At 34.0% G+C, this 19,664-nt stretch overlaps 1 protein-coding gene across 4 annotated transcripts; it reads left to right on the plus strand.

Moving 5' to 3' along the window:
• Positions 1-1,833: 1,833 nt before the first annotated feature.
• On the plus strand, positions 1,834-18,965 carry LOC106051196 (amidophosphoribosyltransferase-like). Of its 4 annotated transcripts, none has more exons than XM_056038776.1 (12): positions 1,834-2,035; positions 9,351-9,528; positions 10,301-10,437; positions 11,397-11,530; positions 11,878-11,990; positions 12,372-12,511; positions 12,984-13,001; positions 14,469-14,702; positions 15,155-15,282; positions 15,976-16,197; positions 17,766-17,886; positions 18,450-18,965. In XM_056038776.1, the coding sequence occupies exons 2-12, from the start codon at positions 9,386-9,388 to the stop codon at positions 18,584-18,586; spliced, it is 1,527 nt and encodes a 508-aa protein (XP_055894751.1). In that variant the 5' UTR covers positions 1,834-2,035; positions 9,351-9,385; the 3' UTR covers positions 18,587-18,965. The 4 variants fall into 4 exon arrangements, with proteins under 4 accessions (XP_055894751.1, XP_055894750.1, XP_055894753.1 ...); XM_056038775.1 differs by lacking the exon at positions 1,834-2,035 and adding an exon at positions 5,894-6,079; XM_056038777.1 differs by lacking the exon at positions 1,834-2,035 and adding an exon at positions 7,853-7,886.
• The last annotated feature ends 699 nt before the right edge of the window (positions 18,966-19,664 follow it).

Genomic DNA, 19,664 nt, shown 5'->3' on the forward strand with positions numbered 1-19,664 from the left:
CATGCATATTAACCAATGACTTAAATTCTGCCAAGTCACTGGTTTTCCTGGCTGACTCAGGCAACCCGTTCCATGCTCTAATAGCACTAGGGAAGAATATAAATTTCTTCAATGCACTCATTGTTTACCCATCCACTGTTCTCAGTCGTTCACGTTGTCTGTCTGTTTGTCTGTATGTTTGGCAAGCTTGTTGACTTCATCTTCGTTCTCATTGTTATGTTGGAGCGTTCAGATGACTAGACCAATACATGAGATGAACTTCGCAGTGGTTTCCAAATCAGGGAGCTCTCCATATAGTTTTTTTTCTATTGGGGTGCTTTGGGGCCAGTGTCTTATATGAGCCTCTTAGTAAAGAGAGCAGTTTTGGAGGACGTGGTCGGCATTCTCTGGTCACACTTGTTGACGAAATTAAGTAATTAGCAGGCTCCTTATACAGTTTGGATTAGCTTCGGATGGAAAACGAACAACATTGATGTTGTGTCTGAGTATAAACCCGAGACTATCCGAAAGACAGTGCAGTGAATATACCATACGACTGATTACACAGTATAAATACGCCTCTATAAATTAAAAGTTGTTACATAATTTGTCATAATTATTATGCAAACATATTATGTTGATTTATTTTTTTAAAGTTTTTATTTTTATATATAGTCTGTGTAGTGAAAGTTTGAAATATTAGCATAATGTTTAATAAAAGCTACTAATTAAATTCTATTTTTAGGTAAAAAAGAACTTTGTAAGAACATTTGCAACTTTTGAACATTAGGCCTAGTAATATATTTACTGAGATGTTACAAAATCTTCACATTTCTGGCTTCAAGATAATTTCCACGATATGAGATGTATGTATGGTTTTTTGTTGTTGTTTTTTTACATGCATCCATTAATGTATAATTTGGTACCGCAATATCAATAATGTATGTTAATTTTTTAAATAAAAAAACAACACCTTGAGTTAAACTATTGTTACGTTTCTCTCTAACAGGTTTACTGTAAACACTCCTTAACGCAACACATCTAACTCAAGAACATGACAACAAGAGTTCCAAAATAATGTGATATAGTTTAATAACAAAAATAACAGCCAATACTATACAATGGGACAATGGCAGCACGATATCCCGAATACAAATGCTTTACTGTACATCACCGTACTAAACTCTGCTGTTTCCTCTCTGTGCTCTCTGTTACACACTGTCTCTGATCCCCGAAGGCTTTCAATCACATGATCAAATCATGGGCCATATTTTCATGTAACGTTCCTAGCAGTACTGTCCCTTGTCCATCGACACAGCACGCTAACTGTAGCCTATTAGGCCTACTGGCCTGTGTCACATGTGATAGTGGGTTGCAGACACATTAACCATAAAGCTCTGCCACTGGAGTTACAACAATGTATTATTATTATTTTAATTATTAGATATTAGAAGGGATTGAGATTTGTAAAGTTTCTTATAGATTGGCAAATGCCCCAGAGGATAATCATTAATGAGTTAATTAATCCCTTTCATTTCGAACTTAAATCAGGTTAGATCTATGACTCATAAGTTGAGCTTTTCAATGATCAGAAATATAAACAATTCTAATATCAATATAATACCCAGCTTCTTATGTATATAAAAAAAAAATTTTTTCCGGTCAGGAACCTGATTAGCATATTCATTAGAGAACTGATTTTGAGACAAGTGACGTCACAAACCCGATAAGTAAGGTGAACCAAACAAACAACATTGTTGACTTGACCTACCTTAAAAAAAGAGGGAAGGGAATGGGGTAGGGGTTTATTTGCCTATTATTTATTAGAAATGTGCGTTCTTTTTTGAGATTGATAAAGTTTATTAAAACTTTGTTTATTCTGCTATTAGTGTAGATGACTGTGTTGTAGTATTTTACTCATTTAACAAAAGATAATTAGGCAGTCTAAGGAAGCGAGTTATGCTGTAGTCCTATACCATCTCGCATTGAAACATAAAGCCTACAAGAACAGACCAGTTGGTTAGAGCAAACACAGTTATAGACAGCTATATTTTAGGTAAGGATATTTTTTTAAAAGCCTTCATTTTTTTTTTATTAATACAATATTAGAGACACTTGTCTCAATGACTCATTCATTGTTCCATATGCTTGGACACATTTGTACAAATGCTCCTTATTCCCTAAGGCTATATTAGAGCATAGAATGGGTTGCCTGAGTCAGCCATGAAAACCAATGACTTGACAGAGTTAAAGTTATTGATTAACAAGCATGACTAGATTGACATAGGAACACTCGTAGGACGCAATCGTCTTCTATTGTTAAAGTAACCTCTGTGTTTTATAAGATAAGATAAGATAAGATAAGCTTCAACACAACTCGTTTATCTTTCTTTAGCTCCGGGTTTTCAAAACTATGTTCCATGGGGCTTGACTAGGTGTTCCTTGAAAATTAGGAATTACTAGTCGGCATACACATGGAATAATTCTTAGTTAAAGGCAGGAAAAAAATGTCTTTTTAATTGAGTCAACGGGGCTGAATGGAAAATGACTTTAGAAATGAAAATTCAACAGATGCATCTTATTCCATGAGATCTCGCACTGAAGCTCCTTAAATCATGTACTAAACATATGATGTCAAGTGTTCTTTAAAGATATGATGCCATGTGTTCTTTAAAGATATGATGTCATGTGTTCTTTAAAGATATGATGTCATTTGTTCTTTAAAGATATGATGTCATGTGTTCTTTAAAAACATGATGTCACGTGTTATTTAAAGATATGATGTAAAGTGTTCTTTAAAGATATGATGTCATGTGTTCTTTAAAGATATGATGTCATGTGTTCTTTAAAAAATATGATGTCATGTGTTCTTTAAAGATATGATGTAAAGTGTTCTTTAAAGATATGATGTCATGTGTTCTTTAAAGATATGATGTCATTTGTTCTTTTACAAAAATGTCATGTGTTTTTTAAAGATATGATGTCATGTGTTCTTTAAAAAATATGATGTCATGTGTTCTTTAAGGATATGATGGCGTGTGTTCTTAACAAGCAGATTATGAAAAAAGAATTAATGAAACACAATCAGCAAATAATACTGTGGAACGAGTCGGTGCATAAAATGGTGCTCGAGCATTGGTTACTATAAAAAGATGAAAAATGTTGAGACGAGTATTCATACAGGCACTTTTTAGTATTCCATAGGCTAGGAAAATGTTTACAAAGGCTCCTTCTTGCCTAGTTCGAGCGAGCATAGAATGGGTTGCCTGAATCAGGCAGAAAACCTAACGACTTGGCAGACTTGGCTTAGCACGTAATTATCTTCGTAGCAACGTCTGTCATTTCACCTTCACCTATCCCTTAGTCTGTTGAACCTTTGGGGCACCACACAAGATCTGTCGACCGTCTTTCTCCATCCCTCTCTGTCTTTTGCCTTGGTTAGAATTTCATTCAATGACAGGCCTGTCCATTCTTCGATGTTGTCTTCCCATTGCTTCCTGTATCTTCCTCCTCCTCTTCTTCTTCTTGGTACTGTCCCCTTAAGAAAGGTCTTTGCGAGCCCTGAGGACCTTGTGATGTGGCCATAGAGTAATTTATATTAAAAATAAGACGAGAAGACTGTAGCTGCAAAAGCCACAAACATAACATTATTTTGTATTGGCAAGCACTGGTGACTTTCATCCTTCTTCTATTTGTCAGACATTTTGGGTGTTTTAGATCTTTTTCCGACCGAAACTAGAGTCTGTTAATTTATATACTACATATTCAATTTTCCACAAATTTAAATATTGTTTTATTTTCTAAAAACACTAAATACATAAATACATTATAATAAACAAGTAAAATAGAAACGAATATCATAAAAAAAAGGTTTCAACAGTAGTCTGCCGTGATCGTTGCAGCAGACAATGCCATGTCTGACTAGGACACCCAGCGTTGTAGTCGTTTCCCATCGAGCGTTGAAGTTACCAATGATAATGAGTTTGTCAGCGGCGTCCACTTTGCACATGACTCTCCTCGGGTCACCGTAAAAACTTTCCTTGGTGTATGAGTGTAAGCACTGTTGTGACCAAGAGATTTTTTGATCATAAAAATAAAAGTGTGAAATATTAGCATAACCTTAAATAAAAAGTCATGATAGACCCGATTAAGACGTTTATTCTAAATTATTGTATTTAAACATCAATGCTTTTCGAACCGTGATACACGTAAGGCATACTACTCTGGTAAGCAATGCCAAATGGTAGACTAACAGACTTACTCAAGTAGTCTCCCTTGTTTTCCAAGGAATCGGTGTCTCGATCTTTCCGTTTTTCTTTTTAATAATATATCTACTTTTTCCAAGTTTATCTCTGTAGAGAATATGTGAAGAACCTAGGAACGGAAGTGTAATTAGAAATTTTGTTTTTAATTATCACACCCCATAAATGCAGAAAAATCGAGAAATGTAATAATGTAATACCATTTGGCATTTTCACATTTTGGCTTCTCAGCAATCATTTTTTCAGTCCTATTTATGGTTTGTCTCAAGGAAGAAGTTCCGTTTCCGATATGTTTGTAATTTTAACGGTTTTACCTGGTGCATTCCTTTCCCGATGGATGACTTTGTCATTAGGAAAGTGACACTATATATGTATAAGAATTAAAGCGGCGGTTGGAGCAGCAACTTTTGTTAAATTTTAAATAGCATTTATATAGGGAGCTTTCATTCGTATAGCATGCTCAGAGCGCTTATTGGGGGGGGGGGGGGGGCTATCTAGAAGATTTTCGTGCTGCCTTTAGACGCTCAGTAATAACATCTCTGCTCGAGTCGGGTGTCGAGTTTGAGCTCCCCTTATAGGTAGCCAAGCCCCTTGTTTGTTATGTTCCTTCAGAGTTGAAGATAATCTACATCCCAACCCAAACCTGCCGCAGGCCGATGTGGGAAGGACCATCGAGACGACCGGGCGACAGTCCTGCCCATACCGCATGACCAGGCTGCCATCCTGATGGGTAGCGGAGCCTCTCGGCCAAACATCTGACACAACTTCGAGATAACCAGCAGAGAAGAAAATGAAGACTTCTGGACTACATCGCTAGTGCAATGAAAATTACATGTATTTGGCAGTATTTGCAATGTTGTTTTTATTACATTGAAAGCGGCGCTCATCAGCGTTTCAAGAAATGTTGAAAGAAAAATCAATGACAGAAATTTGGAGTTAAATCAGGAAAACGCATAATACACTCGGTGCTAAGGTGATTAAGGCTCCGCTGCCTTTGGGCTCAACGTGTCTATACGAAAAGATCTTTTCTGCAACGATAAGCTTAAAGAAGAAACCAAGAAACTGTATTTGAAATATGTTCTGTAAAAACATTTTCTCCGTGGACCAGGACGTTACGGCAAACAAAAAAAAAAAGCATATTTCGCACAAAGCAATAGGTTCATATAAGCCTATTGCACTACTGATTGTACTGACTTTTACAAAAAAAAAAAGGCAAAACTTGGACGTTTCATTTACAGTGGTACTTCAGTTTACTTCACCGAGTGGTATACTTGCCTAAAAAGCTTGAAAAGCAGCGGCCTCTAACACCTAACACATTTTAAAGAAGATTTGAAAAACATCTTCAATGTATAATGAATTTGTGTGCTTAAACCAGCTGAATAATATATAATTATATTAACACTGCAGTAAGTAAAAGTCGATGCTTGCCCGGACGGAGGACAAGACCTTAAAAAGACCCTCCTTTTACTGGACTCTGTCTGATAACCTTAATCTATCTTTTAAAAATGTCTATCCCCTCCTTTAAAAAAAAAATTAAAATATGTATTCATTGCTGACGTTATTTATGGAGGACCTCTTTATTGCTTTAGTGTAAAAAGGTTACTATTATATATAGGTCTGTGAGGTTAAATTTTGTTCGTAGTTTTTTTTTTTTTTTTTTTTAAGTACAGTGCATCCACACTAGACATCTAGACTAGACTAGAATAATAAACAACGTGACAACTTTGCAAAAAACACTTTCTGCATTGATCCTTGGTTTCCTACTTTGCAGTGTTGCACGCTTAAGGCTTAGATCTAGACGTCTAGATCAGGAAGATCTAGATCTAATTAATCTAAAGGTTATAGTTATACTATACTATATATATAGAATAGACTCTACATTATAATTATATAGTTATATACTATATAATATTAACTATAACTATATACTATAATATACTAGATCTAGTTACTTAGACTTAGACTTATCACTTAATGACTTAGTTTATAATAATAATTTATTAAGTAAAATAATTGAGTTTATAATAATGAAGTTTATCATTCATTATTATGATATGTCATGTCAGTCATGATTATATTTATAATGTAGATCTATGACTATGTATTATCATTATTATGCCTTTATGTTTATATTATATAAAGTTTAGATTAATATAGATTATAATAGTTATTAATTATATTATTATTAAACTTATTAGACCTATCGGACCTATCCTATAATATATACTAATAATACTAGATAATCTATATACTTAATTATACTTATATATAGATCTAGATCTAGATCTATTATCTATATAATATAGTCTAGTTTATCATTATCATGAGTGATTATGACTTATAATAATTACATAGATTATAGACTTACTTAGACTCAGGTCCTCCCGCGCCGTTCGGCGCATTGGGCGGCAAGCTGTCTCCATAATGATCTGTCACTGGCAATGTCTGAAGCCTCCTCCCACCTGGTGTCCACTGTTCTGAGGTCCTCCATGAAGGTGTGTCGCCAGGTAATACGAGGACGTCCCTGTTTGCGCTTTCCTCGTTTTGGCTTCCATGTTATCGCAACTCTTGGTGTGCGTAATTCATTTTGACGTAGAACATGTCCCACAAACCTCATGCGACGCTCAGTCACAACCTCACTAAGTGTTCGACTCCCAGTTCGGCATAGGATTTCCTTGTTTGAGATCCGGTCTGTGTAACTGACTCCCAAAATCCGTCTCAGCCATCTCTGTTGAGCCACATTTAGTCTTTTCTCAATTTTGACAGATGACTTCCACGTCTCACATGCATATGTAGCAGTTGGAATGACGATTGTGTTGAGAAGGTGTATTTTTGTCTCGAGTCCAATGGCTTGGCTAGTCCAAATAGGCTGCAGCCTTTGGAAAATGCTCCCTGCCTTTCCTATTCGACATGCTACATCATGGTAAGCATCTCCATCATTTGTTATGATGCTGCCAAGGTACGTGAACTTGTCCAGCTCTTCAAGCTTTGACTCGCCAAGTCTGACGGGGACACCCTTTGCCTTATATCCAACTCGCATAATTTTAGTCTTATCCAAGTTTATGCGGAGGCCAATTTTGGGTGCCTCTCTGTCTAGGCTCTCCGTCATTTCTTGAATGCATTTATTTGTAGCCCCGAGTAGTGCAACATCATCAGCAAAGTCCAAGTCCGTCAATCGGAGTTGTTCATGCCATGGAATACCAAAGGCAGTCTGGTTCATTGCTCTCCTCATTATGTAGTCGATGGCTAGGAGGAAAAGGAAGGGAGATAAGATGCACCCCTGTCTCACACCTGTCTCGATTGTAAAAAACTCTGTTGTTCCCTCTTCTGTTTTAATGCAGCAACTAGACTGACTGTAAAGGTGTCGTAGGATCTGGACGAATTTTTCTGGGATACTGTATTCTCTAACTATTTTCCATAGTGATTCTCGGTGGACACTATCAAACGCTTTTTTGAAGTCCACAAAACTGATCATTAGCTGAAGAGGCAGATCATGTACAGAGCAGATTTTCGTTTTACGAAATATCATAGAACAAAGTCTTGAGTACCAACATAGATTATAGATCTAGTACTAATTTATCTATTTATAGATCTGCTTGAATTGAAAGACTTAAGTCAAGTCGTCTTAACTTAATTCTGTTACTTGTAAGTCAGTTAAAAGAAGGTTAACTCAATAAACTGTTTACTGTATAGATATAATTTAGTAAAATAACTAAATAAATTCTAAAGTGAATTAGACACTTAGTGTATCATGATGCCTATGCCAAAGAGTATAGTTACTATAGTAAATAATAGTATAGTTTATAACTAGATCTAGTAACTAGACTCTAGACCTAGATATCTAAATCTAGTTACTAGTATACTTTACTAGTAACTATAAGGGCTAGGCTATAATACTCTGTAGTGTAATACTGTAATAATAATTTAGTGTAGTCAGTGTGGATCTAATACTTATGGTAAGTTATAGTTATAGATCTACTACTACTACTTATAACTTATTATAGTAGTTATAGTCTCTAATTATACTTTACTAATAGAAGGAAATGAGAAGGCTGACAAACTCGCCAAGAGTGGGAGAACTAACTCACAAATAAACTCTGCACTCTATCCAGAAGAATTGAAGAAATTAATTGTAAATAGAATAAATGAGAAATGGACGAGCTCTCATCCAAATCACAAGAAAGATGAAGCTTACTATAAGCTATCCCGACAAGACCAACGTCTAATGTACAGAATGCGACAACACATGTACTGGAAGCTCAAAATTGTAACCAGTGAAATCCGCCCATGTGGAGTATCACCTGAGAATGCCGACCACGTTTTCCAAAACTGCTCTCTTTACCAAGAGGCCCGTATAAGACACTGGCCCCAAAACACCCCAATAGAAAGAAAACTATATGGAGAGCTCCCTGATTTGGAAACCACTGCGCAGTTCATCTCATATATTGGTCTAGTCATCTGAACGCTCCAACATAACAATGAGAACGAAGAAGAAGAAGATACTTTACTAATAGTATTAGTAATACTTAACTTTGTTACTATTCAATTGTAGTGTGCATTGCATTGTCATTGCAAACTTAGATTTAAATCTAGAATTTAGATCTGAAAGGAGGTAGACAGTCTACTTAATACTGTTAAGTTCAGTAAGGAGGTAGATCTATTCTAGTAGTAATAAGTAGGTAACTTAAGTAAGTTATAGAGTCTACTCTTAGACTCTTAGAGACACTAGGGTCTAGATATATTATCATATATAAATAATATTCAAATCTAGAATTACCTAGATCTAGAATTCTAGATTTATTTTAGTCTTCTATACCATTATTTATATTTATACTGATTATAACTTATATAAATATATGCTTGAGGCTGGTGTGGACAGTATAGAAGCACCTATTACCATTTGACAGCTGTTCTGGGTCAGGTGGCATGCAAAAGGCGATCTTCTTAAACAAGGCGGTGTAACAGATGTGCCCCCCCCCCCCCCATAAGTGCTATAAACTCAGGCACCATTTTGCCCTCACTGGCATCTAAAAAAAAGTTGCAACATGAAAGTGCCTCTCAATGCTTTTCTTATCTTAAATAGACATTCTTAATGGTTTGTCTTTTCAGATTTAAGTCTTGAATGAAACAACTCTATAAGTAAAATGGAGTTGTCTTCTATTGATACCACTAGTGAATCTGGATTGCGAGAAGAATGTGGGTTGTTTGGTATGGTGGCCGCCAACAGTGGTATAGACATCACATTGTCACACCTGATACACCTAGGACTGGTCGGTCTACAACACAGGTACATCTTTAAATTGCATGCCGCAAAAGTTGATAGTTTTCCATTCAACCCGCTGTAATATTTAACAGTTATATATATTATAAATCTAGTACTGTATGCTTGGAATATTTTGGGGTCATTTTGCTTGTACACTGCTTGAATAGGTCTCTAGTTCCTATGAAGATTGGGATTTTGAACTTAGGGATTTGTAGGATGCCTCTGAGTCCACCCAACTGTATTAGGGATGGGTTCCTGACAAACATTTGGGAAGTAATGGCAGTTAACTGTTGACCATAAAAACAGATGAGCTTTATAGAATCCGCATTCATAGATTGCAAGATCTCAAAGAGATACTTATCACTGCTTGACTAGAAACTACAGAAAGCTTCTGAAATTTTACTAATCTATGACAGAACTGAATTTTTATATATACTTTATGGTAGAATTGAAATTCTTAAGATCCATCTACAATATCTTTATATTCAGAAAGCTATTGAATTTTTACATACAATTAGACTGATTTATTTTTTTTTTACACTAATAGTATTGCCTTAACAAGTTTTATGTTCTTAGAAAACTAAATTTTCAGGGATGAGTTTTGTTAAAATAAAAAATAATAGTAAAGAAAATAACAACTAGTAATCATTTCACAAAATAAATAGAAAACATATAATTATTAACCAACACTGTAGTAAAATTTTTTACTTATTTTGTCTCTGCTACTCAATGATTAAGGTGTTTATACAATGCAATTTGACAAACATATTTTTGATACAAATGCTTTTTCTTAAAGAGGTCAGGAAAGTGCAGGAATAGTGACGTCTATGGGAGGACCAAATGACACATTTGTCACAAGAAAAGCTATGGGTCTTGTCAATGGTGCATTCTCAGATGATGATATTGTCATTTTGAAAGGAAATTTGGGCATTGGTGAGTACAACTTTCTGATTGGTAAAGGGTGTTACCTAAGGAACAAAAGTATATACAACTTTGGTTTGGGGGTGGGAGGGGGGGGCTTAGAGTGGAAATCAAAGTCACATTAAGACAGTACAAACAAGATGCTAGAAACCTCATGCTGATGCTGGACCTTACAAGTATCAATGGACTTCATATTAAATAAATTGATTCACCAATATCTGGCTTAACACACAATCGGATCAATTTTAGAATGTATTAGAATCTAGCAACTGCCACTTCTCCACTGACTGTCCTAATTTGATGAATATTAAAAATTTTAACTTACTGTAATTTCATTGACAAAAAGAAATGCAATAATTATATATTGTGAGACCACTTACAGATGAAACAAAATTTAAGACTTGTGTTTGGAGCTAAAACTGAATAAGTAAATATATTTAATATGTAATTTCTGATGTAATTTCTTACAAGCTAAGACAAAACAGTAATGCTGCATGTTTGACATATAGCATTTTTAACTGACACAGCTCTAGTCGGTTGCAAGAAACCACCAAAAACCAAATTTTGCTTAACATCTGCACCAGCGATCAAAACACTGGCTGATACAGAGTGCAGCCAAAACACCAAAGCATGATTAGGGCTCACTTAGCAATTTGATATGACGCAGTGCATCCCCACAAAGTGTATTTCTGGCTAAATAATGAAGTAATGACCAGTATATAATATTTTTCCTGCTATTTGTGCACAGCTTTCATCTTGTTCTAAAGACACACCTTTGTTATGTTTTGTATAATGTTTTATCTCTTGATGGCTACAGCTTGTATTAAAATAATATTGCTTACAAATTATAATAGTATTAAATGCTGACCTGCTAATTAAAATATTTGTTAATTATTTTGTTCATGCCCACTCTTGAAATATTCACACAAGATTTTAAAACTAGACATTTTGTTCTTATTTCTGTCTTAAAGGTCATGTTCGATATTCCACTCAGGGTTTATCTAATGCTTCAAACATTCAGCCTTTTGTTGTAGAAAGTTTGCATGGCCTAATAGCAGTTGCACACAATGGGGAACTAGTGAATGCAATGCATTTGAAACAAAAGGTAGCTCATTTTGCTTGCTGATCACGTTTTATTTATTTTTATAGTTTCAAACTAGACACACTGCCTTTTTATCTTTGTAATTTTGTTTATAAAAGTCTTGTAATTTTTTGTATGCTTTAAAAGACTTATATGTTATTGTACTGTATAAAAAAAAAATAGGTTGTTTTTAGCACTGCAAACCATTACAGATTGTTTTTATTATATTAACTTTAAAAGACTTATATGTTATGTATAAAAAAAAAATAGGTTGTTTTTAGCACTGCAAACCATTATAGATTGTTTTTAATATATTAACTATTACTTCCTTGCAACTTACTTGGAGAACTTGTCATTATTCTTTGAAACAGTTACTCCGCCATGGTGTTGGCTTATCAACAAGTTCTGACAGTGAACTAATTACACAACTGCTAACACATACCCCAGATTGTGGTGAACCCAATGGAGCCAATTGGGTTGGAAGGTCAGACAAGAATCATTTATTTACTAATCTCGCTAGTTGTTTAGGATTTGTAATATAGTATTCACTTATTATAAAGTCTTTCTTCCCAGTTTAAATTACCTCATTTTAATTAATCTCAAACTATGCAGTTATGGCAGGAGGAGAAAGTAAAATAACTAAATTAAACAAAGCAAAATATAGGCTCTTGTAATTGTTATATGTGACAAATAGTATTTAAAAATATTTTTGAAAGGCATATTCATTTACAGGCCTGTTTTCCCGGTGAATGGATTTATGTAATCATCTAAATTATGGACATTGTTTCTGTTATGACCTCTGTAATGCCTGTGGGCTTCAGTATTATAGTGCAGTAATAATGCATAACATTTACTTTCTATATAGGATCAAAAACATGATGCAAGAAACAGTTGCTTCCTACTCACTTTTGATTATGCATAAAGATAGGATTTGGGCAGTCAGGGATTCTTATGGGAACAGGCCACTGTGTATTGGCAAACTTTTACCTGCAGATGCTGTTACAGGTAAAAAATTTTTTATAGAGCTTGCAAATCATAAATATTGTTTGTTCTCATGTGTAGAGGATATGGTTATTGTTCTATATTTTCCTGTGTAAGTACTGATTGTCATATCCTTATGAAGTGAATCTGTGTAGAACTAATTGAGGCAGTGTGTTACTGTTGTAGACTGCTTTAGAGTTTATTGTTGAAGACAATTGTAAATGTTATATAGCAAATATCTTTTTCAAATCATGTAGATTTTTTGTTTGTTAACAGCATTTGATTAAAAGACAAATTCTGTTTACCCATTAATATAATAAGTTTTGATTTTAGAACATTTCCATCCACAATAAAGCTTCTGACCTTATATTCTTATTCTGCTTGATATGTATATGGCAGTACTTCTGTTAGGCCTAATAGCTGCTAAGCTATCCACTAGTTTACTCACTAGTCTATTCTCTCCAGTTAATCTTCATCTTTTGTTTATTGTGAACAGTAATGAGGAGCCCTTCAGGTAGGTACAAAATCCATTCTTTTTATCCCTTTCCTGGTCTTATTACTTGAGTCCCTACCTTGTCACATGACCTGAGTCTTTTTTGTCTCACATGATCTGATTCATTTCCTTTTCTTATGTGGATAAGCTAATAATTCTATTCTATATTTCTTTGCTTATCTTGCTCTTTTTTTACAGAGCTTGTTCATACACAGGTTCTCAAATTTCAACACAAATACTTGGTCAAATAGTTCATTTCACAATGCAAATCATGTTCATTTTGTATAATCGGACTTTTTCTTTATCCATATTTCATTTCTGCTGGTGAAAGCTCATCACACTCCAATTCTAAGCATCATTTTCCCATTGCCTTAACTATCTGTCCTTGTCTAAAAGTGTGCCCCAGTCTTTTTAAGTCATTTAATTCTTGTGTGACTCGCTTATATCCTCTAAACTTTTCTGCTTGACTATTAATTAATAGATAAAAACAAATGTAAAATATCATATACTAACCTATAGCAGTTTTTTTTTTAGAGCCAGGAATATTCTTCAGATGAGAAAAAATTCAAAAACATGTGATCAAGTTGTGAAGGGGGATTGGGGGTGGGAGTGGCAATATAATTTATCATAAATTTAAACTTTTGTGCACAGGCTGAGAACCACTAAGTTCTATGTGTTGAAATAACTAAAACTAGTTTCTTTTTTTTTTCCTTGACTTAGTTGTGAAGTCCTGGCTTCCAAATTATTTATATATAATCCATTATAACCTACTTAATGTAAGAATTTACCGGGCATATTAGATCTTCTTAACAAACATGAATGATGCCCTACATGTTTTTGAAGAAACTTTTTTTTTTCAAATTATAATATATGGTTTTTAATACAGAAAGTGTACAATTTCATCTTAACCATGAGGCTTGTGAGACAAATAAAAAAAAAACATTTATGACCTGACTCAAAACATACCTGACTTTTGTATTTCAAAAAAAAAATACAACTCATCAGCTTAACATTTGTGTGATTTTTACTGATAACACAGAAACTTGTAGCCTTCATGTCTTTATTATTTTATGCTTGTAGAAATAAAACCAAATTGATAAAAAGAAAAAATATAACTTTTTTTTAACTTGATAAATCTCTAATTAACTCTAACTAAAAGATAACATAAAAATATGCATTAATTGTATTGTAAAAAAATGTCTGTAAATTTTAAATAAAACTAAGCAAATTTGTATTTATTGTACAAGCAAATCATCAAAAAAATAATTTAAAAAAATGTCATATTTGTCAGTGTTTGAAAATGTAATTTGTAAAGAAAAAACTAATTCAGCGATAACAAAGATGGATTTAAGAAAAACTTAGTGTAAACAAAAAAGTAATTTAATTTTTATATTTCAAAAAGGTGACATAGAATCATTTGCCTGAGTTGGGGCAAATACAACCCTCTTTTGTCCATTAGTTTCATAACCAAGATTTGTGTGCAAACAGGTAACAGACTGGCATTACCTGATGAATCTGAGGCTTGGATAGTTGCTTCTGAATCCTGCACTTTTCATGCCATGGGAGCTGAGTATGTCCGAGATGTCTTACCAGGGGAAATAGTGGAGGTGACCAAGAATGGAGTTATTTCAAGATGTATCGTCCCCAGGCCTGAAGCCCACCCTCCAGCTTTCTGTATATTTGAATATGTTTATTTTGCCAGACCAGATTCAAGATTTGAAGGTTTGACTTTGTTTCTTTAAAAAATTAATGTATTGGAAGTCTGTGTTAGTTACTACTGATGTATGCTTTTTTTGATAACCTTTTTTGATATAAGAAATCTTTTTTAAGGTCTTCCAGCTTTCAATTGCAAGATTTGACCCCAAAGACTTTTGGACTCATTTCAAAACATAAACTTTTCATTAAAGACAATTTAAAACAGAATTTGCTGTATTGAATATTTTCTTCAATATAGACATTTAAAAAAAAAAACAGCCATTGCTTTAGCTCTTTAACTTAATGTTTAAAAGACAGAGCTAGTATAGACAAGAAACTCATTATTTTGCCTGAGGCCTAGAATACAAATCCTTTCTATGAGGATCACATTTCTGAATGGAAAATATTCTGAAAGTAGAAATTGCATTTAAAATGTCTCACAAAACTTTTAAAAATTACTTTTGTTTATTTTTTATTAGGTCAAATGGTGGCATCTGTTAGACGGCGTTGTGGCAGGCAGTTAGCATTAGAATGGCCAGCAGATGTTGATCTGGTTAGCACTGTCCCTGAGTCAGCAACTCCAGCAGCAATGGAGTATGCAGCAACTGTAAGTATTTAATCTATGGAATTGACAAAAATATTCCAGAAGAAATGAAGAAATTAATTGTAAACAAAATAAATGAGAAATGGACGAGCTCCCATCCAAATCACAAGAAAGATGATGCTTACTATAAGCTATCCCGACAAGACCAACGTCTAATCTTTCGACTCAGGACCGGACACAACAGAATGCGACAACACATGTTCCGGAAGCTCAAAATTGGAACCAGTGAAATCTGCCCATGTGGAGTATCACCAGAAAATGCCGACCACGTCCTCCAAAACTGCTCTCTCTACCAAGAGGCCCGTATAAGACATTGGCCCCAAATCACCCCAATAGAAAGAAAACTATATGGAGAGCTCCCTGATTTGGAAACCACTGCGCAGTTCATCTCATGTATTGGTCTAGTCATATGAACACTCCAACATAACAATGAGAACGATGAAGAAGAAGAAGAAGACAAAAATATACATTAATGAATTAACATTGATAAGTCTAGTCATTTGTCTATTTTTGTATACTAATGTGCACATTGTATGGATGAGCCAAGTCATTTGTGTGTCAATCACTTTATACTATATGTCCATTATATTCATTATCCTAATTGTTTCTAGCTTTGGTTTATGATGTTCATTTTTACAACTTGATTTTACAAGAGTTCTGTGCCCCCTGTTATTCTGACTTCTCATCGTCTTTCAGCTCAACATTCCTTACCGAGAAGTGCTCTGCAAAAATAGATATGTGGGGCGCACATTTATTCAACCGTCTGCCCGTCTACGCAAACTTGGAGTTGCCAAAAAGTTTGGACCTTTGGTTGATAACTTCTACGGTAAACGTCTTGTTATTATTGATGACTCAATAGTTCGAGGAACCACCATGGGACAGCTTGTGGCACTCTTAAGGAAAGCTGGTGCTAAAGAGGTAACTGCTTGCCACTTCTGCTAACTAATGCTCTATGAAACAATTAATTGTTCAATATTTTAAAGTGGTTAGCAAACCAGATGCAAAAATATTTTTGAAAATAAACATGTTAATAAAATATTGTATGGTAACACTCAAAATATATTTGACATTCAAACAATTTTTTTTTTTGCTGGTAGAAAAAAATACAACCAAGTTTGAAAGACTGAAATAAAGGGACATTTTATTTTTCCTGAACAAAATTAGCAAATATTTTCTATGATTTGTGGAAGCTTATTTATTTAAAAAATGTTTTAACATAAATATTTCTTTTTTCTGAATTTTTTTTTGGCTTTCATAAAAGAAATTTGGAAACAAAATCTTTTAAAATTATTAATAGGTTATTATATTTTTAGTTCATTGACTTGATCTACAGCCTCATAGTGGAGTATGTCCTGCTCACTCCTTCATCGCCATAATGCATCCTGATGGTTGTGTATGTCCTCAAAAGTTATAGATGTTGCATTATCTCCTTATGGTGGTCCACACCACTCTTCTAAAATTCACCAAATTACCACCTCATATCATGTTCATTTAGTAACACACAACTCTTAGATATTCCGCATATAAAAAGTCAATTTATGACCTGACTGCTGCTGCCAACATTCTTTGCTTATTGGAAGAAGGCAGTGAATATGATACAAGTTTCGAGGACAGTGACACTAGTGATACATTAAATGCACTCTAGTCTATATGTTACCTATATCGGCAAATTAGTTTAGTTGCTTACTTATCACAATTGATTACTGGTTATTAAAGATTCTCTGGAGCATCAGAGCTATTTTTTTTCTTGAGGTTTATAATGAAATGTTAAAGCTTTCCAATGTACATTTCACAATCATACAGCGAACTATAGGAGGTAGTACTCATTGGTATGTCCATAGTTTTGGGCTATGCTCTGTTTACAAGTAAAATAAATTTTGTAAACCCTGCACCTTTGTATACCCCGCAAGCTGCCAAACAATTGTATAACCTGCAATTTATATGCACAAAAATACGGTAATAAATAAAATCATTTGAACTGCAGATTTCATGGCTTTACTCAACAAGATTCATCTAACAGTAAACAAAGGCATACACGTCTCACATGACTGATTGTTCAAGTACAATGGACACATGCTAGACATGACTTTCTGACATGCTGGACACATGCTGGACATGACTTTCTGACATGCTGGACACATGCTAGACATGACTTTCTGACATGCTGGACATGACTTTCTGACATGCTGGACATGACTTTCTGACATGCTGGACACATGCTGGACATGACTTTCTGACATGCTGGACACATGCTGGACATGACTTTCTGACATGCTGGACACAGAAAATAAACATCTCAGTAGCAATACAATTAGTTGTTTTTTTTTTTTTAGAAATGATTTTCTACCATTTTTTAATTATTATTATTAATATTAAGTGTTCTTTTTTTTTTTTCAGTTTAGTATCTATTTGAAACCAGTATTACAAATGCAAATCTTTATTGAAAACTTATATTTAAAAACGATATTTTTCTTTGGTTTTGTCAGGTCCATGTTAGAGTGGCCTCTCCTCCAATCAAATATCCTTGTTACATGGGTATCAATATTCCAACAAAAGAAGAACTGGTTGCAAACATCATTCCTTTGAATGAAATGGCTAAACTGTTTGGTGAGTACAACTTGTTGGCACTTTATTGAGCTATAAGTTGTGGTAATCTTTAGTACTTCAAATAGCTAAGTTTTCCTTTTACTTATGGTGCCTATTGACATATTTAATCTAAGAAAATTACATTTAGAGTTAATTCATCATCTTTCCTTTGCATTCTGCATGGGCCTCAGTAAAAATATGCCACTCTCCACTGTCTTTTGCTAGTTTTTTAATGGCTTTCCAGTCCTCTCTGCTTCTTCTAGTATACTGCGTCGCCATGTTCTTTTTGGTCTTGTGCCCTGGCGTATCCAGTCTAAGGCCTGTCTATCTCTGTTGTTGGTTTCTTTTCTAAGGTTGTGACCATCTCCACCTTCTCTCTAAGATCTGCACCTCTATAATTTTCTGTCCATTTAGAGTTAATTAGCATCTCGTAAAAAGACATAATGAAGTTAGTACATTTTTAAGTTGATGTTAATTTTTACATAGGATATATTTTACTCCATATTGTGCTATTTAAAGTATGTTTCAGACTAAAATTGTCTACATCAGTTTTAATTAATTTTTCTTTTTGGTATTTGAATCAGGAGCTGATTCGGTGCATTATTTGTCACTTGAAGGCCTGAAGAAAGCTGTGACAGAAGGCTTGAAGGAAGGTCAAGAAACTGGACACTGCACAGCTTGCTTAAGTGGGGACTACCCAGTTAAGAAACTAGATTGGTAGCTGACAATTGAAAAATTCCTTCTTAAAAAAACCTAGCTCAATCGAAAGCTCAAAAAAAAAAAAGCAACAAATAAATAAACCAGGGAGCCTTGATGTGTTCACAAACATTATTTTAATACCAACAGTATTGTCTTACTAAATATATTTTTAACTCTTAAAACCAACTTGGCATTTTTATATTTTATTTGACTACTTACCAATAAAAGTGCCAATAGTTTCAACTGCTAGTTGACTGACATTAGATAATAATTATATGTCATATGTAACTGTTGAATTGGTGTTTATGTGTCAACAAAACAAGGCTAACTGAGCATGTATGTATATATATATTTGTCAATTATTACATTTGATATTATTAAAAGATCTATCAGGGAACTGATTTTATTTGTATTTGTGTTGTTTGTAACCTATCAGTCTTTAGTCATAGTTTACTTGCAATCAGATATACATTATCAATGTAAGGTTGTTTTTTTTTGAAAACTTCCATTCTGTTTATTGTCATACAGGCATAAATTTGACTTTCATTCAATGACCAGGTGTTCTACTAGTTGACTTTCTCTTATACAACAAACAAAAATCCTGTGCTGTGTTAGACATACTGTAAATGTTTATATTTTAGAATTTGACCAATTCTTAAAATCTTCTGGACATTTTAAATTGTAAAACTTAAATGGAATGTAAAACTAAAATGGAACTCTATAAAAACCCAGTTCAACCAAAACAAGGACTTAGTATTCAGGCCAAAACTCATAATTTTAGAAATTTTAAACTGACACACTTATGGTTCAAAGGTTAAAATCCTCCATAAAAATTGCATTGCTTTTGCGTTTCCTGAAACTGGGTAAGCCAGTCGGCAAAATCTTTTAAGTTGCAAATGTTAATACATTTATCAAATCTTTTCAGCATTTTTAAAAGATTATTTACTAAGACTACGTTATTGGTTCATTATTTTGATGACTTGTAACTAGCAATTATGTCTTTTAAAAAAAAGTTTAATGAAGACCAAAGAAATGGGTTCTCATTTTGTAGTTACACTAAAGTATTTTCAAATAATTAGCTCTTTGAATTAGATTCTCAA

The sequence above is a fragment of the Biomphalaria glabrata genome, chromosome 8, assembly GCF_947242115.1.
Source record: "Biomphalaria glabrata chromosome 8, xgBioGlab47.1, whole genome shotgun sequence".
Lineage (NCBI taxonomy): Eukaryota > Metazoa > Mollusca > Gastropoda > Planorbidae > Biomphalaria > Biomphalaria glabrata.

Coding starts and splice junctions, on each gene's coding strand:
- LOC106051196 (XM_056038776.1), top strand. CDS start 9,386: ATGGAGTTGTCTTCTATTGATACCACTAGTGAATCTGGATTGCGAGAA. Junction 10,438..11,396: donor GAAAGGAAATTTGGGCATTG/GTGAGTACAACT, acceptor TCTGTCTTAAAG/GTCATGTTCGATATTCCACT. Junction 16,198..17,765: donor GGAAAGCTGGTGCTAAAGAG/GTAACTGCTTGC, acceptor TGGTTTTGTCAG/GTCCATGTTAGAGTGGCCTC.